At 38.5% G+C, this 27,965-nt stretch overlaps 1 protein-coding gene across 1 annotated transcript in view; it reads right to left on the reverse strand.

Moving 5' to 3' along the window:
- Positions 1-27,965, reverse strand: part of TTN (titin) — a 287,707-nt gene that overhangs the window by 80,539 nt on the left and 179,203 nt on the right. The window contains exons 194-240 of the mRNA XM_036857396.1: positions 27,605-27,868; positions 27,377-27,516; positions 27,092-27,218; positions 26,708-26,974; positions 26,313-26,579; positions 25,208-25,474; positions 24,977-25,116; positions 24,430-24,556; positions 23,497-23,639; positions 19,680-19,803; positions 18,878-19,144; positions 17,122-17,219; positions 16,275-16,443; positions 15,912-16,178; positions 15,539-15,805; positions 15,172-15,450; positions 14,672-15,080; positions 14,443-14,567; positions 14,074-14,340; positions 13,023-13,292; positions 12,625-12,927; positions 12,231-12,533; positions 11,793-11,980; positions 11,588-11,702; positions 11,197-11,481; positions 10,940-11,091; positions 10,095-10,242; positions 9,606-9,783; positions 9,185-9,306; positions 8,804-9,091; positions 8,061-8,357; positions 7,757-7,943; positions 7,170-7,285; positions 6,778-7,077; positions 6,365-6,664; positions 6,166-6,271; positions 5,880-6,076; positions 5,491-5,796; positions 5,114-5,392; positions 4,252-4,551; positions 3,839-4,141; positions 3,363-3,725; positions 2,748-3,050; positions 2,317-2,616; positions 1,168-1,464; positions 781-1,065; positions 397-690 (exon numbers count right to left, since the gene is read on the reverse strand). Of these exons, the coding sequence (XP_036713291.1) occupies positions 397-690; positions 781-1,065; positions 1,168-1,464; positions 2,317-2,616; positions 2,748-3,050; positions 3,363-3,725; positions 3,839-4,141; positions 4,252-4,551; positions 5,114-5,392; positions 5,491-5,796; positions 5,880-6,076; positions 6,166-6,271; positions 6,365-6,664; positions 6,778-7,077; positions 7,170-7,285; positions 7,757-7,943; positions 8,061-8,357; positions 8,804-9,091; positions 9,185-9,306; positions 9,606-9,783; positions 10,095-10,242; positions 10,940-11,091; positions 11,197-11,481; positions 11,588-11,702; positions 11,793-11,980; positions 12,231-12,533; positions 12,625-12,927; positions 13,023-13,292; positions 14,074-14,340; positions 14,443-14,567; positions 14,672-15,080; positions 15,172-15,450; positions 15,539-15,805; positions 15,912-16,178; positions 16,275-16,443; positions 17,122-17,219; positions 18,878-19,144; positions 19,680-19,803; positions 23,497-23,639; positions 24,430-24,556; positions 24,977-25,116; positions 25,208-25,474; positions 26,313-26,579; positions 26,708-26,974; positions 27,092-27,218; positions 27,377-27,516; positions 27,605-27,868 (10,899 nt within the window). The remainder of the gene's footprint in view (positions 1-396; positions 691-780; positions 1,066-1,167; positions 1,465-2,316; positions 2,617-2,747; positions 3,051-3,362; positions 3,726-3,838; positions 4,142-4,251; positions 4,552-5,113; positions 5,393-5,490; positions 5,797-5,879; positions 6,077-6,165; positions 6,272-6,364; positions 6,665-6,777; positions 7,078-7,169; positions 7,286-7,756; positions 7,944-8,060; positions 8,358-8,803; positions 9,092-9,184; positions 9,307-9,605; positions 9,784-10,094; positions 10,243-10,939; positions 11,092-11,196; positions 11,482-11,587; positions 11,703-11,792; positions 11,981-12,230; positions 12,534-12,624; positions 12,928-13,022; positions 13,293-14,073; positions 14,341-14,442; positions 14,568-14,671; positions 15,081-15,171; positions 15,451-15,538; positions 15,806-15,911; positions 16,179-16,274; positions 16,444-17,121; positions 17,220-18,877; positions 19,145-19,679; positions 19,804-23,496; positions 23,640-24,429; positions 24,557-24,976; positions 25,117-25,207; positions 25,475-26,312; positions 26,580-26,707; positions 26,975-27,091; positions 27,219-27,376; positions 27,517-27,604; positions 27,869-27,965) is intronic.

Raw genomic sequence — 27,965 nt, forward strand, 5'->3', positions numbered from 1 at the left:
TACGCTAAGGCAGTTTTCTGTCCTATAATCTTTCAAAAACAATGAACTCTCTTTGACTACTGGACTATTAAATTAATTACTCCAGTGTATTTTCTTACTAAGATGTAATATTTCTAAACTATTTTTAGGTTATGCTAAGCTCCAGTGATTCAGGTTTTTCAGGACGCAAAACCATGCCCAGTTTTGTGCAAAAACTACATTGAAATTATTGTAAACGTGGTATACTTAAAGTTGCTGGTAGTTATTTGGTTTACCTTTCTCATTACTTTCTCATTATTCCAGCTATACATCTTGAGACTGTTGGGCGTTTGAAGCCATAAAGCTCTATACATAAATGACATAACTAGAAGCAATCAGTATTTACTTTATATACACAATGAAAACCTTCTCTTTTACCTAGTGGGTCAACTGCAAGAATTGGTCCTATTTCAACAGGAGGGCCACAGCCAAACTTGTTCTTGGCAATCACACGGTACATATATTCTTGTCCCTCAAGGAGACCTGTGATGTCACATTTAGATCTCTCAGTCTCTATTGGTTGTCTCCAAGTATGCATCTTAGCATCCTTTCTTTCAATAATAAAGCCCGTGATATCACTTCCTCCATCATCTGCTGGATCAGACCAGTTAAGCAGACACATTTTTCTGTTTGTTACAACGGGTTTCAAATCAAGAACTGGACCAGGGACATCTGAAAAATAGAACGGCAACAAAAAAATCAATGCAATAAGATAGTATCACTTAGGAAAAATCCTGTGGAAATCCATGTAATATTCCTTACCAAAAACTTCTACCCGGGCTGCTGCAAATTTAGAACCACAGCTATTGGTAGCTGTAATCACATATCTGCCATGATCTTTTCTTAATGCATTCTTGATAATTAGTTCAGATTTGGTTCCAACGTTCTCTATTTCAACATGGTCTTTATCCAGCTCTCCTTCTTCTATGGTCCACACTTTTGTTGGCACTGGACGACCAGTTACCACAGCTGGAATTCTGAGAGTCTTCCCAGCCATGATCTGTATTCCAGCCTTGACAGAAACATCTAGTTCCACATTTGGAGGCTCTGTTGAAAGAGAACAGTCATACATTAGCCCAAGAAAGACGGGGGAAAAAAATCTCATACTGGGAAAATATCCATCATCTTATTTATGTATCTTTTAAGTACCTTGTGGTTCAGCCACAGTAACGGGTTCTGTTTCTCCAGGCGGTCCTTCACCTGCGGCGTTGACGGCGCTCACTCGAAGTTTGTAATCGGCACCCTCTCGGATTTCTTTGACAGTGTACTCACGGGCCTTGATCATCTCCTCTGTGCAGCGGGACCATTCATTTGTGCCAAGCAGCTGCTTATCAACAAAGTAGCCAACAATTTCCCCACCACCATTGAAAGCTGGGGGTTCCCATGCCAGTTCAATAGTTGTGGAACTTGTGTCAGTGACTCTTGGGACAGGTGGCCCAGGTGGAGCTAGAATGAATGCAGACACAGAAATCAAAACTCACTGATGGGTACTTCCCTGGCGGTGCAGTGGTTAAGAATCCGCCTGCCAATGCAGGGGACACGGGTTCGAGCCCTGGTCTGGGAGGATCCCACATGCCGCAGAGCAACAAAGCCTGTGTGCCACAACTACTGAGCCTGCGCTCTAGAGCCCGTGAGTCACAACTACTGAGCCCACGTGCCACAACTACTGAAGCCCAAGCGACTAGAGCCCGTGCTCTGCAACAAGAGAAGCCACCGCAATGAGAAGCCTGCGCACTGCAACAAAGAGTAGCCCCCGCTCGCCGCAACTAGAGAAAGCCTGCACTCAGCAACGAAGACCCAATGCAGCCAATAAATAAATAAGTAAATTTATTCAAAAAAACAACAACTCACTGATGATGGTTTTAAAATGTGCAGTAGCTTACGTGATCCCACTTTTTTTTTTTTCACAGTGTGTTGCATGTAATATGGGTGAGTATTGCTTTGTGAAACTTTTAAGAAGTTATAAATACAGATGTTTAAAATTTTACATTGCAACCTCAACGCATGTGTCTATAGTCATTGCTAGTATTTAGTTTGATTTTTTTCCAGCTTGACTGAGATATTATTGACATAAAACATATGTAAGTTTAAGGTGTACAATGTGATGATTTGATACATGTATATATTGCAAAATGATTGCCACAATAATGTTAGTTAACACCACCACCCCCTCACATAATTACCACTTTTTGATAACACTTAAGATCTACTCTCTCAACAACTTGCAAGCATATAAAACAGTACTGTTAATTACAGTGACCATGCTATACACCACTTTCTTCTTAAGGAATTACTTACAGATTGGATCATGTGCTGTTTTGGGATCTGAGGGGGGACTGAACTTTCCAGGTCCAGCTGCATTTTCGGCACGTACTCTGAAGACATAGGTGAGTCCCTCTAATAGGCCTTCTACATTGGTCTTCAAAGAATTCAGAAGGTTTCGGTTGACACGAGACCAGTGTGTGCTATTCACCTCACGTTTTTCAAGCCAGTAACCCAAGATGGGGCTTCCATTATCTTTTGGTTCATTCCATTTCACTAGCATACTGTTACTGGTGACATCTTCCACAGTGGGCTTATCGGGTGCATCAGGTGGTTCTGATTAAAATTAAAAAGGCATATTTGAATTAATTCCCTAGTATGACATAAAAATTCAAGTTTACAAGCTGTGATAATATATATACCAACATATGATAAAAAGGCAAAGTTTAAATGCTAAAGATCCTTACCAAATGGATCTTTAGCTGTAAGTGGCTTTGAAACACATGGTGGTCCAGGTCCAAACCTATTTTCAGCTCTTACACGGAAGAGGTACTCTTTTCCTTCAATCAACTTTGTCACTGAATATTTGCAATGTCTAAGTGTTGAAGTGACGACAATCCATTCTGAGTCAGGTTTTGTCTTGTCTTTCTTTTCCAAAGTGTAGTTTAAAATTTCACTGCCACCATCATCAAGGGGTGGTTCCCATTTACAGACGACTGAGGTCTTTCTAATATCTTCAAATACAAAGTTGATTGGTGGTCCTGGTATATCTGATATTTTGAAAGACAGAAGTGGTTAAAAATTTGTGTAGCAATGGAAAATGTAAATGTTTAGTGTGCTTCTAAACTTCTAAACACAGTGTGCTTCTGTGACATAAACTTCTGTTTTTCCTACATCTGTCTATCTTTGTATCACCTTAGCTAATGAATAACAAGGTCAGTTGATTCCTTTTACGTAGCCAGGAGAAAAAAATGGGACCGAGGATACCTCGCTGAAGCTATTGCCCACTTCTATTTATTAACTGCCCGCAAAACACTTATATTAACTTTCTTCCATTGGAAAGTGTAGTTTTACCTACTTACCTAGCACACTGACGGTACAAGGAGCTTTTGCAATACCATGGTCATTTTCAACTTTGATCATAAACAGGCCATGATCAGGTCGGAGAGAATCTCGGACACGTAGCTGAGATTCTCCTTTTTTACTATTGTCGATACTCAAACGCTGTGTCAGAGGCAGGACAAATGGTTCTTCTTCTTGAACTTCACCCTTCCTCCTCCTAACCAAGGGTGCTACCCGCTTCCTAATTTCCTCTGGTGTGATAACATTTTCATCCTTTAGCCACGTAATAGTTGGGTAAGGTGACCCAGAAATAGTTGCATCGAGTGCTATTTCATCACCTCGTCTCACTTCTAGGCTTGTTCTCATAATGACTTTTGGGGCATCTGCAATGATTAAAAACAGTAATTGTTTTCAATTCTGATTAAAATATCTGACAAAACCTTATTCTCATTTCTTTTACGATGGGAAAATGGCAAACCCATTAAACACAACTTACCAACAGGATCTATGGCTTTGGCTGGAGGAGTGGCCCGAGAAGGTTCGCCAATACCAGCAGCATTTTCTGCTCGCACACGGAATTGGTATTCCTTTCCCTCTTCAAGGCCTTTTGCTGTATAGGTCAGGACTGGTACCAGGTGTTCGTTGCATCTCTTCCATCTCTCCTCACCCTTAGCAATCTTCTCTATGATGTAACCCATTATCTTGCTCCCTCCGTCGTACAAAGGTGGCTTCCATGTAATAGTCATTGCCTCAGCTGTAGGATTATACACCTCAACATCTACAGGTGGATCAGGGGGCTCTGAAGGACAAGAAAAAACCTGTTAATGTAGGGAAACCCATCTTCTTCTTAAAATTAAAAAAAAAATGCATATTAACTCTTAACTCTATTACATTCATGCCCAAACTTACGCTTCGGATCTTGAGCAATGACTGGATTTCTCAGTTCAATATATTCGCCTCCACCAATCTTGTTGACAGCTTTAACACGGAAGAAGTATTCACCATTTGGTATGAGATCTTTGACAGTCCAAGACAGTTTGTTCTCACCAGACATGACTGGTATATACGTCCTCCTCCCAGCTTCTCTGCGTTCTAGGACGTAATGAAGAACTGGGCTTCCACCATCATATTCTGGAGGTTCCCAGGTTAATTTACAAGAACTCTTGGTCACGTCACTTGCTTTAAGATCTTTGCATGGTCCAGGTAGGCCTATTAGAAATCAAATTGACAATTATTATTGTAACCTGAAAAGTCAGCATATTAAGAGCACACTCTTTCTCTGAGTCGGACATTGCAGGCCATTTTGCATCCTTCACTCCCAATTAAATACTAAATGTCAGTAGCTTCCCCCTTAGTCTTTGTTCCAAGCAAAAATGGCCCCCCAAATTTCGAAACACCATCCATGTGTGGGGGGGAAGGGGGCAGAAAATGTTACCACTCCTGGTTGAGAACACTATGAAAACATGCAAATACAATTAATAAATGAATATTGGTTATTTAAACACTCTTTGGGTATGCCATATCTTTTACTTAAATTAGTACTTCACATGCAAATAATTACAACAGAAGTAAATTAGTGTAATCAGAGTTTAAATAGCAATTTCATCTCTTCAGAATTGCTTTGCTTCTCATATGGGAAGAAATAATCTGAAAGGACATTTAGTTTACAAATGGCCAGCTCATGAAGCCATTTATACTAACATTGCAGAGTTAACCAATTTTCCCAACAAACAGGTGAAGAATGTCTGGTGTTTCATCAAAGAATGATTACCTATGACTTTGACATTGATTGAGGCAGTTGCTGAGCCGAGCTTATTCTCCAGGGTAATGGTGTAAACTCCAGCATCTGCATGGACACTCTTGGGAACTTCAAGGTGTGCAGAGATGTGATCCTTCTTCATTGTTAATCTATCACTTGCTTTAACTTCTTTGCCATCTTTATGCCAGCTAACGGTTGGAACTGGGACAGCTCTGAAGGGAACAGGAATGCTTAATTTTTCACCTTCAATGACAACAATGTCGTGAGTCTCCAGATCAATTGTTGGCTTGCCTGTAAGAGATAATCCAAAAGGGGAAAAAAAGGGTGTGTCAAAATGCAGTGCATGAGTAAAGCCTACTTTATTAATTATAAAAAGAAACCGTTCTTACAGTCTGGGTCTTTGGCAACCACGTTTTCGGAGATTTCAGATGGCTCACTGACACCAACAGCATTGACGGCTCTCACTCTCAGAACATACTCCTTGTCGGGCACAACACCTTCTTCAACCTTGAATTTCAAGTCTTTTATTGGGCGAGAATTAACTCGCATCCATTTCTCAGTGCCTACTGGACACATTTCAACATGGTATCCTATAATAGGACTTCCACCATTTTTCTCTGGAGGCTTCCAAGCAATGGCAATGTGCTTTCTCCCAGCATCAGTCACATGCAGGTCAAGGGGAGATGAAGGAGGACCTGAAAAGAGAGTGAAACATTCACATCCACAATCTCATCATCAAGCTCTAGACAAGATCCTTCGTATAATCAACACTACTTACTTGTTGGATCTTCAATTTTTAGGATATCCGTGGGTTCGCTTGGGTGTCCAACTCCAGCTTCATTCTCTGCCCGAACCTGAAACTGGACCTCTGTTCCTTCAATGACATCAGTTACTTTAAAGTTACAGTCAGGTCCTGAGGTCTTTGCAGCTTTCACCCAGCGGGTACCTAACTTTTCTTTCTTCTCAATGACATATCTATTGAAATAACAAAGCATTTCATGAGCATGAATAAAGAATTTTCAGCCGAATGTAAATTTTTCTTTATGAGTTAATTAAAATTCTACCTCTGTATTGGTCTTCCACCATCATTTTTAGGTGGTTCCCACTTCAGGTCAACATGTCCTTTCGTCACATCAACCACTGTCAGAGCGTAGGGTGGTCCAGGGGTGGCTGAAAGCAAAATATTCAGTGATTAGAAAAACCAGGGAGAAAAGTGACAATCCACTACAAATGGTGTCACAAAGATGAAGTTAGAGAGCATACTAAAGGTGTCTTTGGCCAAGACGGAGTCCTCGACTTCACAATAGTCACTCTGTCCTATGGCATTTTCTGCAGCAACTCGGAACACGTATAAAGAACCCTCAGTCAGTGGGGTCACTGTGCACTTGGTGTCCTTGACAGTTGTGTCCACTGTTTGCCAGCCTTTCCGCCTCACATCTCTCTTTTCTACAATGTAGTTGGTGATGGGCGACCCTCCATTTTTCTCAGGAACTGTCCACTTTAGGTCTGCTGTATTTTTTGTAATATTGATAACTTCAAGCCAGCGAGGTGGTGATGGGGGATCTGAAGGAAAAAAAATTTCAATTTCTTATTGTCCACTATTCAGTCTTCACTAAATTTTCTAGTAGTCACTAAGAGATCAGCTAGCAGGGATGAAATAATTAAGAGTGACTTACAAAGTTTCTCCCGGCAAAGCACAGGGTCACTGGGTTCGCTGGGTTCACTTTCGCCCGCCTTGTTCACAGCTCTAACTCGGAATGAGTATTCCTGCCCTTCCATGAGCCCTGGGAACAAATGCTGGGTGGTGGGAACCCCTTCGGCCACTCGGACCCAGTCCTCTGTTCCAGTCTTTAGCATTTCAATGATGTAAGAATCGATCTTTGCCCCTCCATCGTGTTCTGGCTTTGTCCAATTCAATATTAATGATGTTCTGCCTACATCTTTCACAGTTGGTTTTCCAGGGGGCCATGGAGGATCTGCAAGCCAATGAAATGAAATCATTATTGAGGTTTGTCAAAAGGAATTAATATAAGCTTCAAAATAATCACAGAAAATATATGAATAATACCTATGGGATCCTTTATTAAGATTAGCTCAGTTGATCTGCTTGATTTTCCAGGTCCAGCAAGATTTTCAGCCAGCACACGGAATCTGTATTTTTTCTTATTGGTGAGACCTTTCACTCTGAATTAGGAACAAAGTGTGAGTTGAATACCACGATAAGAAGGAGAAGCCTCTGTTTATTTCACATAGAAGAAGCTAATTTATTTAAATTGTGAAAAACTGGTTTGGATATTTAACTGAAATATTTCAACATAAATTAAAAATTGCCTTTTAACTGTCACACACTTTAGATTTGGTCACATGTACCAATCTAATTATAATATCTATAATAATAATCATTACCATAATATACTAGAGGACCAAACACTTTGGAACTTCCAGACAGTTTATATTTTATGGTAAGAAATTAAGAAATGTGCCCTTCAATGGAATTTATATCAGTTTTGAAATTATGTGGTAATAGAAAAGATAAGTAAAAGTAATTAAAAATTTTATAGTAATATATAATCAGGTATAATCAAAAGGAATGCTAAAGAATGAAAATTTATATACACTGCTTTTTTAACATCTTGATGGAGAGCTTGGGCGTACCTGTATGTTGTATCCTTTATTGGCATCTTATTGCATCTAACCCATTTATCAGTATCAGGATCTAATCTTTCAACCCAGTAACCCATGATGGGGCTGCCACCGTCATCATCTGGCTCACACCATGTGAGGGTCACTGCATCCTTAGTGATATCAGAAGGTTCTAGGCGAGTTGGAGATCCAGGTGGATCTATAGACAGGATAATCATATGTGTTATTATGTCCTGTATATAAATATGACACCTAAATCCAACTTTGACACAAGTATCTTTTTTTTTTTTAGCCACCTGATTAATAAGAAACTTACCAAACGGATATTTGGCTGTTATTGGAGTGGCCTGAACTGGCTCACCAACACCGTACATGTTTTCTGCAGCAACTCTGAAGATGTATTCTTTATTGGGTGTTAATTTGGTTGCCTTGAACTTTGTATCCTTGACAGTTGACGAGAGCTTGTACCACATATCACTGTCGGTCGCTCTTCTCTCCACGACATAGTTTGTGATTTTAGATCCGCCATCATTGCGTGGTGGGTTCCATGTGAGAAGACATGACTCGTTGGTCACTTCCGTGATGTCTAAAGCAGCTGGGGGTCCAGGTTTATCTGTGGATGACATTACACACTCAGAGAAAAGCATTTTTTTTTTTTAACATTTTTTTTTTTTTAATTTCATTTATTTATTTATTTATTTATTTATGGCTGTGTTGGGTCTTCGTTTCTGTGCGAGGGCTTTCTCTAGTTGCGGCAAGCGGGGGCCACTCTTCATCGCGGTGCGCAGGCCGCAGGTCTCTCACTATCTCGGCCTCTCTTGTTGCGGAGCACAGGCTCCAGACGCGCAGGCTCAGTAACTGTGGCTCACGGGCCTAGTTGCTCCGTGGCATGTGGGATCTTCCCAGACCAGGGCTCGAACCCGTGTCCCCTGCATTGGCAGGCAGATTCTCAACCACTGCGCCACCAGGGAAGCCCCGAAAAGCATTTTTTTAATATGGTTTATTTTCAAAAGTAGCTGGAACGAGTTTGCCCATTTTTAAAACGAGAGCCTCCCTTACCTAAGACGTTCACTTCTACCACAGCGGTGGCCCGACCACAGACGTTCATGGCCTCGATAATATATGTGCCACTGTCACTTCTCTTACTATCCACGATCGTCACTGTGGATTTTTTAGGAACGTTTTCAATGGTGATTCTTTTGTCGTGCTTCAGAAGCATATCAGCCTTTGTCCAGGTTACTGTAGGTTCAGGTTTGCCAGTTACAGTGGCAGGAAGTTCAATCTTAGTTCCTGCTTTTACAGTGAGACCCGCAAGGAGCTTCACGTCGAGGAAAATTTCTGGAGCCTCTGAATTGGAAAAGATTATTTATGATGTTACCAAGTTTAGGCAGAATTAAAGTCAAAAGTCTGATTGATAAAGCAAAAACCAAAAGTAAGTACCCTGTGTGTCCACAGCCTGGATTTCTTCTGTGGGTCTGCTTGGCTTGCTAGCTCCTAGCCTATTCAAGGCCTTCACACGATAGGCATACCACTGGCCTTCTTCAAGACCTGTTACTTCCATTCTGTCAGAAAACAAAATAGGATATTTTACTTAATGCATTTAATCTGTTCCATTGTGTAGTATTCATAATATTTCCAAAATTCATACCCCTGGTATAATACTGTCCTTTAAATTAATTCTGGATTGCTTCAACATTTTAACTAATGAAAACCTTGATTAAAGGGTAAGTTCAGCAGCACTTTTAAAAATCAGACAGGCACACCAAGGAAGTTCTAAAGTTAACATTTAGATTTACCAAAAGAAAGCCTATTTTAGTAAGAGTAAATATTTACTTTTGTGCCAAATAATTTAAAAACTTACTTTGTTTCTGCAACTGGGTCTCCACAAGCGACCCATCGATCAGAACCACGTGGACATTTTTCAACTAAATATCCTTTGACGCGTGAACCACCATCATGTTTAGGTGGATCCCATGTTAGGAAGATGCTCTTGGCTGTTCGATCTCTCCACTTAACATTCTCTGGTGGGTCAGGTACCGCTATAGCATTTTAAAGAGAGAGTCAGTCTTAGATAGGCCGTCTATGAAATCTCCATACTGCCAACCTGTGTCTTTCCCCCATAACTTCAACTGCAGGTCTAAAAGCAAAAACAGGTGGGAATTCCCTGGTGGTCCAGCGGTTAGGACTCTGTGCTTCCAGTGCAGGGGACATGGGTTCGATCCCTGGTCGGGGAACTAAGATCCCACAAGCTGCGTGGCACGGCCAAATAAATAAATAAATACATAAATAGAAATAAAAGCAAAAACAGGTAACAAGAGGCTAGGTAAGAAAATATCAAGAATGTACTCACTTGCAGGAGCTGACATATTTACAGGTTCATCAACATATGCGGGTTCTCCAGGGCCACACTTGTTACGAGCACAGACTTTAAATAAATATTCTTTTCCTTGAACAAGATCAGTAACTGTGAATTCTAGGTCAGTCACAGAGTCTGTAACCTGGGACAAAGCAATACAGTTAATAAACTGTTTTCCAAAAACTCTTTGCCTAAGTCAAAATATTTTTACCATGAGCAGGGTTACAAATGGAAGTTGTTTTGAATGCTAAGGATCATTCTTACGTTAATTTCATATTAAGGAGAAAATTGCAAAGTAAGACATAATAATATTTGATGCCTAATGTAAGGTGGAACTGCTTCATAGTTTGTACACGTTAAAAAGTCGGCAAATAAGGTGTTGATTCTTTCTACCAGCTTGGTTATTAGAAATGTGATAAATCAAGGTAAAAAATAGTAATGGTATAAACTGAGGAGAGAAGATGGCAGATTAGGCCAACTAAGGTAATCTAGTGGAGTGAGAAGAAGTATGACCACCAGGGAGTTAAGTACTTAGTGTCCTTAGAATGGCTTATAGCTTAAAAGGGCATATTGGATACTTATCAGGTACCAAGTGAGTAGGTAAGTTTTGTTTTATTTTTTAATAAACCTAGTTGAAAATCTAGTAAGGCTCACAAAATGAGGCGATTACACCAAATCTTGGTTGAACTACCTCAGGAAGCATTAGCATCAATACGTTTTAAAAAGTTTTAGGTACTTTTTCAGCAAGGTAAAGGTAAAAACGTAAAAACTTTGCAAGGCATCTCAACATTCCGGGATTTCCCCCACTCTCTTTTCTGGAGTTGCTGCTCAAAACTCACTTTAGTCCATGTTTTCCGGCTGACTTCTCGCTTTTCAACAACATATCCGGTTAATGGACTTCCTCCATCATCATCTGGTGGTTCCCAAGTCAGATGTACTGAGTCCCTGGTTATCGCACCGAATTTCAGTTCTTTGGGTGCACTTGGGCGAGCTGAAAAAAAAAAAATGCAGTCAGAAATCATTATCATTAATAGCTTGAACCAATATTTGTTAATACTGTCAAATCACCTTAGAGCACAAAAGTTTAGTTCCTTACCAATTACACTGACATCAATCTCCCCAGAAATTGCTTTCACACGATTTTCTAACTTCAGCATATAAATGCCCTTGTCTGGACGTTCACTTGGAGAAATGATAAGCTCAGCATAGGCAGATAGGGTTTTCATTTTCACACGGTCTCCCGCTGCTAGTACTTTATCTCCAAAAGACCAGGTAGCAGTTGGCCTTGGATAGCCTGTGCTTGGAACCAGGATCTTGATAGGATTTGGCACAATAACTTCCAGGCCATCTTTAAATGCACTTAAATCCATTGTTGGTTCAACTACCAAAGAGAAAACTTAATGAGTTTCCAGTACTGTATTTAAATCCCTGGTACCCCAAAGTAGCTACGTGCTGTTCCCAAATCTAAAAATAAAATATCCATTTACCAAGTGCATCATCAGCAGTTAGAGGACCAAGAATTTCAGATGGATCTGAAACACCAGCTTCATTTTCTGCAGATACTCGATATAAATATTTATTTCCTTTTTGTAATCCAGTAATCTAAAATTATGAATCAATATTTGTAAAATACATATACATTTAAGTCCATGATCATTTACCGACTATTTATTTTAGATACACATGCCCTACCTTGTAAGTCAGTTCAGGGACAAGTTTCTTATTGCAACGAATCCAATGATCTTTTCCTTCTTCACATCGTTCTATTATATAGCCCAATATTGGGCCTCCTCCATCTTTCAGAGGAGGTTCCCATGTGAGCTGAACTGATGACTGAGTCTGATCTGAGGAGTTTAGGTTCACAGGAGGACTTGGTCTCTCTGGATTGGAAGAAAGAGTTGGAGCATACCATTTAATTCAGTGACAGCTTATTAAGATAATGCTGTAATCACTTCTATCATCCCCATATTCACTGGATACAAGCAGGCACAGTCTGGATTTCTACAATTTTGCTCAAATTTTTCTGATGTTCTTTTCATTAACTTCTGTTTAATTTGATTTATTTTAATCAATAAGCTTAATTTCTTGGTTAAATGGAGTACTTATTTCCCTTTTTTTTGATGGACTCACCAATCGGATCAGCAACTTTGACGAAGGGTGTGGCTGCACTTGGTTTTCCAACTCCAATTCGGTTTTGGGCCCTAACCCGGAAACTGTACTCCTGTCCTTCCACCACATCAGTGACAGTTGCAGACAGGTCTTCAGCTCTTACTGTCATGGCAGTTTCCCATCTGATAGAAGTCTTGTCCCTTAATTCAATGACGTAGTTTGTGATCTCGGCACCTCCATCATACTCTGGTGGTTCCCATGTCAATGAGACACCAAATCTGTTCACATCAGTGATCGTTACATTCAAAGGAGGGCCTGGAACATCTGGATTTCCAGAAAACACGGGCTTTAGGTTATCTCAGGGATAAAAGCAAAGATAAGCTAGTTTACAATTTACTTAAAAACTTCTTCTTACCATATTTACTCCTTGCTTCTACAGGACTGTCAGTTTCTACTGGTTCACCAGTGCCGACTCTGTTTCTGGCGCTCACACGGAATAGGTACTCAACTCCTCCTTTTTGTAGTCTAGTGACAGTAAACTCACAACTATCTGCACGGTCAGTGGCCAGAACCCAGGTCTTTCTCTTGACGTCACGTCTTTCAACAACATAACCTATGATTTTGCTTCCACCATCAGTTAATGGTTCTTCCCAAGCGAGGCTCACTTCACCATCAAGTGTTTCTGTCACTTCTAAGTTACGTACTGGCCCAGGAACATCTGGAATTCACATATACATTTTTTTTTTTTTTTAGTGTGTTATCACGCTTTTAGTTGTGCTTTGCCAATAAAGTCCAAGTGACTCAAGGGCTTACCAATAACTTGTAAATTGATGAATGCTTCTGCTTTTCCATGTTTGTTCTGAAGCACAATTTTATACCTTCCTTTGTCTCCTTTCTTGGCTTCTAAAATTCTGAAAGAAGTCTGTTCAGCTGTAGTATCAACAGTTTTTGAAGACAGAGGTTCATTTTCTTTAAACCACTCAGCTTCTGCTTTGGGGTAGGCATCATAGGGCACCACCATGGTCAGAGGCTGGCCAATATCAACTGCCAGGTCTTGGTCAGCTGTCTTGATTTTAGGTGCGGCTAGTGAGAAAAATAATATGTGAATACTTATGAGTTATTTATTGTAGTCCAGCTATGCCATAGCTTCTTTACTATGCATTTGTTAGCAAATACTGGTTACATGTCACAGTAACTTTACAGGAGAGAACACTAGCTGACTTAAGAGTTCTCACAGCTTATTTTGCAAATTATCAGACTCTGAAGAATAGAGGACTAAGTATGATATGAGACTACAAAATCTCCATTCTTTGCCAATAATAATAACAGAGGCCTGAATATAGTGCACAGAACATGTTTTTGGTTTTCTGTTTTTTATATAAAATAGGCACCTCATACTTAGTTCAAGATAAACCAGACAAACTTGTTCTTATGCACAAGAGGTACATTAATGGCTCTTTCAAAATGCCGTCCTCTAAGGTTGTCTTGGAAGCTTGCGTCAGGATGAGAACAGACCTAAGAGGCCCCACAGGGATTTGGAAAGTAGAAAAGAATGGGGCTGTCTCTAGGTCTGGGTTTGCTTGGAAGACTCTCAGGGCAATAGGTTAATTCTAGGAGTTAACGAACAGCTGCCGTGTGCCAGGAGCTGTGCAAGGTTATCGCATGTAAAGAGCAATGCTGTCAATTTCCTCTTACTCAGGACACTTGGTGGTAAGAGGAATTAGAATAGTTAACATGTGGACAAGGCTTAATAGGAATAAAAAGCTTTCACAAACATTTTCTCATTAATTAACTGTGAAATCTGAAATCTACCCAGTATCTGTGGTATTGTAAGGATGTTTGAAAATAAAAGAAAGGGACTTACCTGCCAGTTCAAGCTTAGCTCTGGCTTCTTTGTCTTTGGCAATAAATCTGTATTCACCCTGGTCACGGGGCTTAATGTCACAAATCTGTAGCCTGTGTATCTTTCCTTCACTCATCATCTGGTGTTTGTCACTCTGGACAATAATCATGTTGTTTTTTAGCCACTGGACTTCCACCTTATCTTTGTTGAGCTCAGCTAAAAAGACAACATCAGTACCAGGGGCTTCAAGGATGTCCTGGGGAGGCCTGATGATCTCAACAGGGATTTCTGAAAAGAAAATGTGAAACAAATACAAACATGTTTGTATTGGGATTAACAACATTTAAAAACATACTAGTATTAAAAATCGTCCTTTCACTTAATATGTACCTTCCACAAAGAGTCTAGCTCGAGACCTCCTGTCTTCTACTCCACAAGCATATTCACATTCATCATCCAGCCTGCAGTCTTTTATAATGAGTCTATGTATTCTGCCATCTTTTTCAAATTTGTATCTAAAAGAAGAGATTGAATTATTGGTTAGCTTGCATAATGACCACTAAATTGGCAAACTTGTATATATAGCTACAGAAATAGAGACTGAGAAGCTCTCACGTACTTTTTGCCTTCTTTGATTTCTCTCCCGTTTCTGTACCATTTTACATTTGCTTTCTCTCTGGAGAGCTGGCAGGAGAAGACAGCATCGTCAAACTCAGTGACTGTCTGGTCTTCCAAGTGTTCCACAAATTCTGTAGGGGCTTCTATGATGAGAAGTTCAGCAACAGATTTATCTTGTCCAGCAGTGACAATGTATTCACCTTCATCTGGGAAGCCACAGTCTTTAATGACTAGAGAGTGCTTATATTTATCAATTCTGTACAAAACACGGTTGTCAAAAGCCACCTCTTCTCCGTTTTTGGTCCAGTTCAGTCTTACATTGAGACGGTTCACCTTGCACCAGAATGTGACAGATTTCTTCTCCATTGTTTCAATATCTTTAAGAGGCTCAGTGATCCTAAGGTCTTCCTCTGTTGGAAAGGAGAAGAAGAGTGTTGATTTTAATTGTTTTCATAATAGAAATTGATTTTTAAAATCTCTAATGTCAAATAAGTGACTTACCTTCTACGATTAGATCGGCTGCACTCTTAACATTTTCACCTCTGTGATTGGTCAGAGACACATTATAGTTGGCTTGATCATCTAATTGTGCATCTCTAATTCTGAGGGTGTAGACCAGGTCTTTTTGGAGAATAATGTATTTTGAACTATCAAATATGACTTCTTCATTTCTGAACCATTTGGCTTTGGCACCTTCGGTATTGACCTCACAGTTAAAGACAGCTTCTTGTTGTTCCTTCACACGGGTGTTCTTCAGAGGAACTATGATCCTGAGTTTTTCTGAAAGCAATCAACAAGATTTTATAGTATGAAGAAGTACTAATGTGGTGCAAATATAAGTAAATCCAAGAAGCACAAACAAACTTACCAATTACTGTCAAGTGAGCGGCTGCTCTGGCAGCCCCAACCATGACTACATAAGTGCCCATATCTTGTAATGTGGCATCTTTCACAACTAGGATCCTCTTTTTGCCATCAGCAATTATGTCATATTTATCTCCAGATTCAAGTGTCTTATCATCTCTCTTCCACTGGACTGCAAAGCTTTCCTTTGATATAGAGCAGACAAATTCAGCCTTTTCTCCTTCAAGTATTTCAACGTTTTGAGGCTTTGAGATAAATTCAGCAGCAAGTTCTGGAAAGAAAAAGTTGCAAGATATTGAAAAATTAAGCATTTGTACCTTACATGCAACAAGTATGATTTTCTTAAAATACAATAGTATTCACTGTAATTTTCATACCGTGAACTTTGACTTTGCCATCGGTTCGAGAACTTGGGAGTCGGCAGTTGTAGTTGCCAGTGTCTTCCAGGTGAGCATTCTGAATGATCAGGCTTCTCTTTCGTCCAACAGTAAGTATTTCATATCTTCCTGTTTCAATGATCTCTTCATCTCCTTTGTACCAAATTACTTCTGCTCTGGGCTTGGAGACCTCGCAAACCAGTTTTATAGTGTCTGTTTCACTAACTTCAATGTTGGTAAGATTTTTTGTAAAGACAGCTTCTTCTTCTGCAAGAAGAGTTAAAAACAATAAACATTGAATTAAACCGGAAATTTTTTTTTTCCCAACACATATACTCCTGCAAAGAAAGACTTCATTCTTACCCAGGACTGTCAGCATGCCAGAAGTTTGCGCTGTCCTTACTTCGCAGGAATATTCTGCTTCATCAGCCAGTAGACATTTGTTGATGACAAGAATGCGGACTGCTCCCTTAGATATGATGTCATATTTTTTGCCCTTTTTAATTTCAGCACCATCTTTAAACCACTGAACCTATATTTAAGATAAATAAATACCTTTATCAGTCCTGTTGTTCCTTCACATGTGTGTCCTTAAGAGGAACTATGATCCTAAGCTTTTCTAAAAGCAGTCAATAAGACTTTACATTATGAAGAAGAACCAAAGTGGTAAATATAACCAAACCCCAAAAAACAAGAACAAACTGCTTCAATCATTAAGTGAGCAGCTGTGATACTACTATCAGTTATTAAAAATAATGGGATCATGTATTAGAGCCGTAGAGGGCCTTGGATTTCATGCAGACCAACTCCTTTGTTTTCCAGGACTCAAAGTTGACTCACCAATGGTAGTTAATGGCAACCAGGAGTACTGAGTTGAGACATATGAAATTGCTGGTATTTGATTTTTTTTTTTTATTTGATTGTTTTTAACCTAAGAAAACATCAATTTCATATGGTTCAAATTAATAATATCTAAATCTCCTGATTGCAAGTCCTTACTTTTCAAGTAACAGCAAATGAATAATAGTAATACTAAAAAGAGAACAATTAAATCAAGTATGTATCTCACACTAAAGTAATAATCATTAATCTAAAAGTAAAGTGATGACTACAGAGAGGTTTGATTCTTTTTTTTTTTTTTCATTTTGGTCAGACCAAAAGTAAACAAAGTTATCAGAAAACACAAGTTAGCAACCACACAATCACAGACCTTGGCATTTTCTCGGGAAATTTCACACTCAAACCGAGCCATTTCTTTTTCTTTAACTTGAAGATCGGTGAGTGGTCTTAAGAAGTCCACATGAGGAGCTGTAAGAGAAGGTCATCAGAATTCAGAATGAGGTTTCTAGAAATTCACTCTGACATACTATGGTGCTTTTGCAGGCTTTTTCATATTAGCAGGCTACAGCTGATTTGGAAATCACTTGGAGCTGCCATTCAGTTGTGATACTTTGCATTTTACATATCTCTTAGTTTTCATAAAATTATGTGGCATAATATATGTCCAACTAATTCCTCCTATCTATCTATCTCTCTATCGCCAGCTCAGTTCTGAATGACAGCTGGAGGAAAAATCTTCATTGATACTACTCCAGAGTTGAAAGTTGATATCGTCAAAGGAAACACCAGTAGCAAAGAATCGTTATCTTATTTAAGGCAGGCAGCATAATCTTTGGGAAATCAGAAGAATTCAATGATAGTGCAGCTTGAAAAGCTATGATCAGTCTTGTCTATGGCTAAGAGACATGAGTTTGCAATTGAAATCACATACATTCAGCTTTTTTGGTGTGTGTCAGCTTCAAAGAGGTCACGTATAAGTCAGGTATAAAGTCCATTAGTGTGACAAAACAACATGCTTTGAATGGAAGGGTGATTTTTTTTTTTTTTTTAATCTCTGGTTTCATTTATCTCCAGAATTAAGTTGGTGGATATATAGGATTGGAGAGCTGCCCACATGCCCTTCCTTCTTTCAGGGTTCCTTGTGAGTCCTTCCCAAGATGCCCTTTCTTGATCAATGAAATTCTGGGACACAAGTGCTGGCTAATAGGCTTGAAGATATGCTCATTGTTGCTGAGCCTTCTTAGAGTAGGGATAAAGTAGGTAACAAAGGTAAGAAGGAGACCCAAGAAGCTATTCTGTCATAAGCGAAAGCAGAGCAGCCACAAACTGGAAAGAATAAAACAGACCAAGATGCATGGAAGCACAATCCAAGCCACTATGAGCTGTTGACAGACGGGAAGCAACTAAACCAATAGAAAATACTGCACAAAAATAAAGACACTAAAATATTATTGCTGGACAAATGAATGAATGAAAAAAATGAGCTAGCATGTGGCATTCTGAAAAAAGACGTTTTATTTTCCACCAGAGGAAGAAGTAGTGCTAAAAACCATTAGTGCCCTCTTCATTTATAGGACTCAAAGGATACAGGCTTCTCTCCATCTTCTTTTCCATTCTTATTCTCAGAGACAGCATTATGTGAATGGGATTTATCATATTACAGCAGACCTCTAGTGTGCTCCTATTCAGACTGAAATTTCATGATCACTTTCTAGTGGTTCGTCATACCTGAAAATTCATTTTCCTTCCAAGTGGAAATTGCTTTCATTTCCTTTCCTTTCTTTTTTATGACACCCTTCTTGTCTTTTTAGATTCAATTTGTCCTCATCTGTATTGGGATATTCCTGCAGTAGGCTTACCCCATGTAGACAAAGAGCACATCTCTCACTACTCAGTGAGAAGCAGAGCAAAAAGTGATCACTCGGCCCTTCTCAGACCAGATGTAGTGGAAGGACCTCTCTCTCTTATTTTTTAAACACATAAAATATCATGTTACGTCAGTATCGATACTGTAAGTTGCCAAGAAATGCGGTTAGGCCACGAAGGGCATGCAAAAAGTGGGGGTTTTTTGGTTGTTGTTATCAAAGAGTTGCAAGTGAAAAGTGCTGTGTAAGAAGAATACTTACGCACGACGTTCAGGTTACAGGAAGTCTTAAAATCCTTAGCATCGCATGTGTACGTTTTAATGTCCTCTGGGGTGCAGCCGTGTATAATAAGTTTCCTGACCCTGCCATCAGCAACAATTTCATACTTCTTGCTTTTGAGAATTTCTGTCCCATTTTTGAACCATTTCACCTTAGCATTTTCCCGGGATACTTCACACTCCAATACCGCAGTGGCTTCCTCTTCGACCGTCTGGTCCTCAAGAGGCTTAGTGAATTCAACTGGGGGTTCTGAAAGAATCATACTAATTAGCCAAGGTATTTCTCCTTTCCTTCTCTAAGAGTTTCAGCACCTCCTCAATTTTCCTCTCGTATCTTGAGGGCTTTTCTGTTTTTAAGTTTCATTTGTAAGTTTTGATTCCACTCAGATGTTTTCGTCTAATAATCATGTTTCATCATTATTTTAATATACAGAGGAAAAGCATTTTTAGAGAATATGAAACATCAAGGAAATAATAGCCAACTCTTGGTTAAGAGAGTGATAGATACCTATTGATAATAATTCTTCCTCCAGCTGTTTATGAAATGCAGTAAAAACAGTGGGGATGGAAAAAGGAAGTAAAACCTATTCTAGCCAATTTTGGCTTTTTTTTTTTTTTTAGTAGTCTGTGAACTATTTTGTTAAGCCAAAAAGTAAAATTAGACTTTCTGATATTTGGTGGATTTTAATGATCTGTGGTACTTACCACATACAGATAGTTGAGAGTTGGCATTATTTATGAACCTCTGCATTATACATGTTTTTAAAAATAAGCCATGTGATTACCTTTCACGAAGAGGTTGGCTTGCGTTTTGAAATCTTTTGCTACTAGTTGGACTTCTCCAGCATCTTCTAACTTTACATCCCTCAGAGTAAGTGTATGAACTCTTCCTTCTGAACGTGTGACCACCTAGTTTTTTGAAAAAAAAAAAGGTGCAGTTTAAGAATATATGCATGGTAACTAAATTTATCATGGTGATCATTTTGAAATCTATAGAAATATAGAATCACTATGTTATGTACCAGGAACTAATATAGTATTATAGGTCAATTATACTTCAAAAACAAACAAACTCACAGAAGAAGAGATCAGATCTGTATTTTCTCGGGGTGTGGGGTGAGGATGGGGGTTCACTGGAGGAAGGCAGTCAAAAGGTAGAAACTTCTATTTATAAGATAAATAAGTACTAGCGATGTAATGTACAACATGATAGATATAATTAACACTGCTCTATGTTACATATGAAAGTTGTTAAGAGGGTAAATCCTAAGAGTTCTCATCATAGGAAAAGAATTTTTTTCTATATCTTTAATATCTATATGAGATAATGGATCTTCATGAAACATTATGGTAATTATTTCATGATATACGTAAGTCACATCATTGTGCTGTACACCTTAAACTTATACAGTGCTGTACGTCAATTATATATCAATAAAACTGGAAGAGAAAAAGAATATAAAAGAAAGAATTGGAGGTTCTTCTAGTTCTACCATCCAAAAATTCCGTAAGACACTGTGCCCTGTCATACAGATTGACTTTGCTTCACAGTTCACTTACAGTTAAGAATAATGTCAAAATTTTTCACCAGTGGAACTGTTTATTACGCTGGTGTAAAAAAAAGAGTCAGGAATAAAATTTCATATAAAGGTTTTTTCCTTGGTGAAGAGCTGGGCATGGTTATTAATATAACTACCTTAATAATTGAGAAAGCCAAAAATATAATAAGGGAAAATAAATAGGAGAAGGTAATTAAGATATGTCCTAGGAATACAGCTACTTATTCAAGGACATGGTGCTTGAATGGGAGAAAAATCGTTTCTGTGATGACGTTTCAATATAAATTTTGAATTTAAAATTTGGACTGTGATTTAGGGCTATTTTAAAACGTATCTCAGGTTCTAATCCACCAACAGGTATGTCTTATCTGTTAACATGTTGTTTTATCATTGAAATTCCTCTGAGGCTACTCTAGAATATTCTGTTACTGAGAACTTGGCTCAGGACACAGTGGTTCTTAGGAAATAGCTCATATACAGTACACGCTGATTATGTTAAAGGGAAAAAAACTAACAGCTACTTTATAAAAATAAACCAATAATGTGAATGCTGAAGATTTTGTAGTAGATTATGTAAAGATAATGTTAGAGATTATTCCTTTAAAATATTGTTAACTTATAATGGAAGCATATTACTATAATACAATAGGCATTATGACTGTGACCAAGCTATGAAAGTTTAAATACAAAATTCTCAATGGCCATTTAGGACTTAGCAGTCTTTTCCTGGACTGATGGCCAAAGGGGGGAAAAAAACCACAACTCATTTCTGAAATTTTCTCTTTCGATTTTCTATTCTAATAATGTGTTTTTGTTTGGTTGCAGAATGTTTAGCCTCCAAAAACTATACCAAAGTGAAGATGAAAGGTCTGAATTAAATTGATAATAGCTAGTTTGTTCTGATAGACTTAATTTAAACAAAACTTGCAAAATGTAGTAAAATGACTTTATTTCACAGTTTATATTTAAGTTCTTTATAAAAAGAGACTTTTAATAATATACCAGCAAGTTTACAAAAGGCTGAATTATTTTAGGTGGCTAAAGTAAAAGATTAAAATTCCTATGCCAAGAGAGACACAAAAAGGCCCAATAGAATTATAGTAAGGTGATCCTTTCTAACCTGAGAAAAAAGTTCCGTGACAATAAGATAAATGTGTGTGTGTGTGTGTGTGTGTGTGTGTATTTTAGTAAAAGAAATGTAACTCAGATTTTTAGGAGTCTACATTTTAATTTAAAATAGCATAGTTTTTATATATACTACTATAAATAAAATAGATAACTAATAATGACCTACTGTATAGCACAGGGAACTCTACTCAATACTCTGTAATGGCCTATATGGAAAAAGAATCTAAAAAAGAGTAGATATATGTATGTGTATAACAGATTCACTTTGCTGTATACCTGAAACTAACACAACATTGTAAATCAACTATACTCCAATAAAAATTTAAAAAAATAAAAAATAAAACAAAATAAAATAGTATAGTTTTTACATTAGAAATAATGGTTGATCTTTAATAAAAGCTCTTAATTTGAGCAAAAAATATTTAGTAGCAAAAGAATAATATCATTTGTCCTTAAGTAGTGTTCCTTTATTCAAATCATGAATTTACAGATCTAGAAAGGATTTTGAAGTCAACCAATTCTCTGCCTTTAGACATGAAAGCAGTTAAAGCACACTTAATTGGACAAATGTATATTTTTAAAAAGCAAACTTGAAGGTGGAGATGCCTCCATCACCCAGTTCAGTATTTAGAAGACCTCACGGTGAGGACAGTTTCCTCATATTAAACTTTATTCTCTTGCTGCAATTTGAACGTATGGCTGCTTTTTCTATCCTTGGTAACAAAGGAGATCAACTGGTCATTATTGTCAGTATAGCAGGCAGATTTTGTCTCTCAGATGACTGTTAACTGAATCACCTTTCAATCACTTTGGTAGAATACTAATTTTTTGTTTGTTTGTTTGTTTGAGAACAGTTGTTCAAAGGCATTTTCCTTCTAATACTTTAATCAACTTTGTGGTTCTTTGTTAAACTGAATCCCTTTTAAATTACGTTCCTATAATTCTTAACAGCTTGATTTAAACTGAAAGCTTGATGCCACATTTGATACTCTTTCTAAAAATATTGAAAAAAAACTGACAGAGAACAATGAAATGCCCTGTGCTTTCTTTCCAACCCACGTTGGGCATTTTCTATAATTTTATTTCAAGAATTCAAAATTAATGGTGAATTATAAAGATAATTTAGACACGCACACATTGTCTTAGGGGGCAAAATACATAGCTCAATTTGGGTAAACTGTATTTTGGGCCTATCTGAATAATCACTCTGGTTTTTACTTATGGGTGAAATTTGGGGTAACGCCAGAAGCTAGTTATTCCCTAAAACTTCTTAAAGTATATTTGTTCATACATGTGGGTAATCACAGAGCCCTTCTTTCTTGCCAGCACCATCCGTTGCACTTTAAATAGTCCACTTGCATTCCAGAATTTGCACAGCTCAAAGCACTTGAGGGTTAAAAATAGCTTTGGAGAAATGCTTGAAGAGCAGATATCTGCCCAGAAGTTATCTCAACTACTTGATCAACTGTCTGAAATGGAATTTCCATCCTCTCCTCTTAATCTTCTTATATGCAGAACACTAGATAGCATGGACAGAATTAGCCATAAAACTTAATCTGTACCCTCCTTAGCACGCATCGAGTCAGAAAGCCTTTTTGATCCTTCCTGTCTTCCGATGAATTAAACTATCACTGATAGCTAATGAGTGTTTGCCTTTTCTTCAAAAACCTAAAACTTGATCGTACTTAAAATGTTAATTTCCATTTCAATAAAAATATCATCAGGTTAAACCCAACAAAAATGAGAAGAATCTGCTTTACAATTTCAGCAGAAATCAGGCTTGAGGAGGGAAAAGAAAGGGAAAGGGAGACGAGGGGACGTAGGAAAGCAAAGAACAAAGGGACACACACGTGAAGATGAAAGAACTGAGGGAAAAGGAAGAGCAAGGCAAGGCAACGGCACTCCTGCTTCTTACCTTATCGCTGGGCTCTAGTTTCTTCCCTCTGAGGTACCATTCCACTGGGATATCCTCATAAGACAGCTCGCAGTGGAAGGTGGCTGTTTCTCCTGCAGTCACTGTGACATCCTTTAGAGGCCTCAGAAGACCAATGACTCGTGCTTTGCGAGAGGAAGGAAAAAGCCGTGGGTGACTCATTTTGTAATTCCAAAAGGATAAATACAGATTTAGTTATTAATCTCCATGGTTGCTCTCTTCAAGAAGGAAAGAGCCACAGGACTGCCCACTGTTCTCACTCCCATGTGGACGTGGCCCCTTGGTGCCCAGAAGGGGAGAGCTAGTGGCCTGAGAGTGGGTATCTGTAGGGGCCCTTTCGTTCTGATATGTAAGGTCAGCGGGAAATTAGTGCTGCATCTGTCTCTGTGCCGGGCGTCAAGTTCCTCTTGCTACGTAAGGTATGCAACTTCCAAAATAACCAAGCCTCTGGTTGGGAGAGGACAAGGGCCGCTCAATCTCATAGCCTGTCCAATCCATAAACACTTTTGCACCTTCCAAAAATGTTAGCCTGAAATGAGTCTGAAATGCCCACACAGCAAAGTTTTTCTTTATGGTGCTATACTTGTACAGCCACTTGAAGGACTTCTTTAAGGGTCTTTAAGTGTTCTGAGTTAGATTCTTGTTCTGTGAATATCTACTTTGAGTGAAAGGATTACGAAGTGGGAGATTCTGACTTAATTTTCTTTTGTTCAAATGGCAAGGTCAGTGAAATTTCCAAAACTTTAGAATCTGAACCACAGTTGTATGAGGATGACAAAAAGTAAATACAAGAAAGCCAGTTTCTATACTTTAAAAATGTTTTCTAATTAATTGAATAAATCCAATTAATTTCACTCACATCCATTTGCTGCAGAGCTATACAATTTGTTTTCGGCAGAAACACATAATACTTACGTTTTACTCGGAGGTGGGCACTAGATTTAACATTGGCAGCTTGGAAATCTACCCCACCGGTCTGGTCCAGGCGGCAGTTGTGCAAAATAAGGAAGTGCATTTTGCCTTCTTCCTTGATCTCACACTCCTGTACCCAAAGAAAGAAAAGGTTTTGTAGGCAATCATCTTCTTTGGTATTTTTTTCTGAGGATATAATATCTTAATTAAAGGAATTTACAAATAACTGGTGAGGTGACTATATAATTTTGAGTTTTGTGAAAGAAAGCTAACAAATATTATTCATGAAGGCAATGTTTATTTTAGCCGCATCATTTTGAACCAACTAGCAGCATCACAGAATATCTACAGCCTCATACCACTATGCTGGGTCAAAAATAATGCAAGTGTACCTGTCCAAGCCCATTCATAGACCCTAATAGCTCTCTTTGGTTTGAGGTTAAAGAACCTGATATGTTTTAAATGCCTTGCGTGCAGTCTGACTTTTCTCCTGTCCTTTTCTATTTCATACAGCTCCTCTAGGTGTTGACAAGTTCAGAAATAGCCTTACAGGTGTTTGGAGTAGTGCCTCTCCCTTGAGTTTCCAGTTGGCGTGGATATCATCTTCCGAGATTTCGGTTTCAAAGCGGGCCGTCTCAGTCTCCATCACCTCCACGCTGTACAGGGGTCGCACCAGTTTAATTTCCCGATCTAGAAAAGTGCAGGGTCAGCATGTGTCATTGGCCTCTGGCAGAAATAACTCCAACAGCTTCAACAGTGAAACACGTGGAAATTTCCTTACCCTCAATCTCAAGGTTTCCTGAGGTCTTATCTGTCCCACAGTCACAGGTGTACTGTCCAATATCTGATTTCAAGGCTTTCTTTAGGATTAGCATGCGCTTCTTGCCATCTGCCTTAATAACAGCATTTTTAGATGGCTTTATCTCCTGTCCATCTTTAAACCATTTCACCGGTGCATCTGCTTTGCTAATTTCACACTGTAGAATCACTTCATCTTTCTCTGTGCCAGTGTAATCTTGAAGCTTTCCTGTAAAGTATGGATCTCCCTCTGCAAGTAAAGTATAAGTGAAAAAATTTTATTAACCACTTAAGGAGATGACAGTCTCTTGGAAAGTTTAAGAGGCAGCTCACAGAGGTCTGGGTATGTTTAGAAATTGCACCATGCTTCCACAAACATTTAACATGTTTATGTTCAAAAGTTCTCTAAAAGTTAGAAACAGAATCAATGCCTGGGATTTATCAAAATCTAATCCATCTATATTATATTTTGAACTATTTTATTAACAGTAGTTTGAAAGATACAATGAAATTTAGCTTCAAACCTAATTATGTGTTCCTTCAGTATTCGGATGAATTTTTAATTTCTTAGCAAATCTCTTATGACTAGTTTACCTGTAAGCTTTCAGATTCACATTATTAGTTTTTCTTATATCAATCGTTTGCCTTTGATAGTTTCTATATACGTTAGACTTTATATATAATCTGCCTAATACTAAGGGCCCAGGAAAAACAAAGAGCTTTATTAATGTAAGTTCTGTGATTCCTAGGGACTTGAAAAACATTTTTCTGAAATAATTTTGATAAAGTGAGGGGAGAAGAAGTATTTATATTCCTATTTTAAACATGACAGGGCTCAGTAATTAATTGAGTTTTAATTCTGATTTGAACTGGCTATTTTGTGAGCCAGAGTCTATCCCTTTAAAATCCTCATATTTTTAGGTAAAAACATTTGAGAAACAAGCCTAATAATATACCTGATAGTTTCTTAAGGACAGGTGTTGCTTTCATGCAATATAACCCTTGAAAGAATTTTATGTAGTAGATACTCCACAAATTTCTGATGAATTGAATGCAATAAAATTAAATTGAAAAAAAAAAGCACCTACCTAGTACAGTGAGTTTGGCTTCTGAACTTAACCCCATAGCTTCTACTTTAATTTGAGAGGTGTCATCAATAGAGAGGTCTTTGAATGTGATGGAATGGGTTTTCCCTTCATCATGCTTTGAGACCAACTTGCTGGTATGCAGGCGCTGGTCGTTCTTGAACCAGTGAACACGAATGTTATCATGGGACAGCTCCACAGTAAACACAGCACTTTCCCTCTCTTTGGCTGTTACATCCTTGAGTGGGGTGAGGAATTTGAGTTGGATTCCTATCAAGAAAAAAAAAAAAAAAAAAAAACCCTTATTAATTCCAGTCCTTAAAGGAGGATATATAAAAGCAAAAAAAAAAAAAAAAAAAAAAGCAATTAAAGTTGGCCTATCTGATAAAACTGCTTACCTTCAATGATCAGTTTGCCACTTGTGTGCTTATCTTCAGCTTCAAATATGTATTTTGCTTCATCTTCAAAAGCAGCAGATTTGATCACCAGCGAATGCCTAGTGCCGTCCTTAAGAAGCTCAGTTTTGTCATCGCCTGTGATTATCTGGGTTCCTTTCAGCCAACGGTATGTTTTGGGCTCCCTGGATACTTCACACTCAAACTTAGCCTCATCTTTCTCAAAGACTTTAACATCACTGAGAGGCGTGATGAAGATAAGTGGCAATTCTGAAAAAAGAAGAGGGTGTGAATGAAGGCAGAATATGATTCCATTCGTCAATTCTGGGTCTCATAAGGAAGCCTGGCAAAGAAAATACAGAAGGGTGGCTGGTAGGTGGAGTGTACCTTTCACTTTCAGATTGGCTGCAGATTTAGCGTTGGCGGCTTGGAAGGAGACCTTGCCTGTCATATCCAGCCGGCAGTTATAAAGGACCAGAATATGCTTCTTCCCATCTTCAATGATTTCACAGTCCTGTTTGGAGTGAGGTTAGGAGGAAAGAGAAGGAGAACATCATTTTCATCACTGGTTATTCCTACAAATAATCAAGACATTTCATACCAGAAATGTATCATTTTTCACCAACAACCAAGCAAGCCCCCCGCCTGTGTGATCAGATCATTGTGACTTACAGGGGAAGCAGTTAAAGGCTCTCCTTTTAATTTCCACTGGCCATGGACATCTGGTTCAGAAAGTTCGATTTCAAAGCGAGCTGTTTCACCCACAAACACTTCTACTCCATGCAGAGGTTTTTCCACTTTTATTAGTTGGGCTGAAATTATACAGACTTTTGTTCGAATGACTGAACAAATAAACTGCAGGTTCAGATAGGGTACATTTAAAAATTTTACGCAACTCACCCTCAACAGTGACATTTGCTTTTGTCTTGTCTGTGCCACAGTCACACATGTATTCGCCTTTGTCTTTCAGTTCTGCCTTTTTGATTTTTAAGATGCGGCGCAGGCCATCTGCCTTGATAGAGTATTTGGGTGAAGGTACAATCTCTTCCCCGTCTTTAAACCATTTCACTGGCACATCTTTGCTCACTTCACACTTCAGAGTAATCTCATCCTTCTCGACTCCAGTCTTCTCATGTAATTTCATAGTGAAGTAGGGATCGGCCTCTGTAAAAGACATTCAGCAGATAATCAGAAGAACGTGAAAATGAAAGGTAATTAAAGAGTTACAGGTTGCAAAATGTTTAACTATTACCCACTCCCA

This window comes from Balaenoptera musculus, chromosome 7 (assembly GCF_009873245.2).
Source record: "Balaenoptera musculus isolate JJ_BM4_2016_0621 chromosome 7, mBalMus1.pri.v3, whole genome shotgun sequence".
NCBI classification, from domain to species: Eukaryota; Metazoa; Chordata; class Mammalia; order Artiodactyla; family Balaenopteridae; genus Balaenoptera; species Balaenoptera musculus.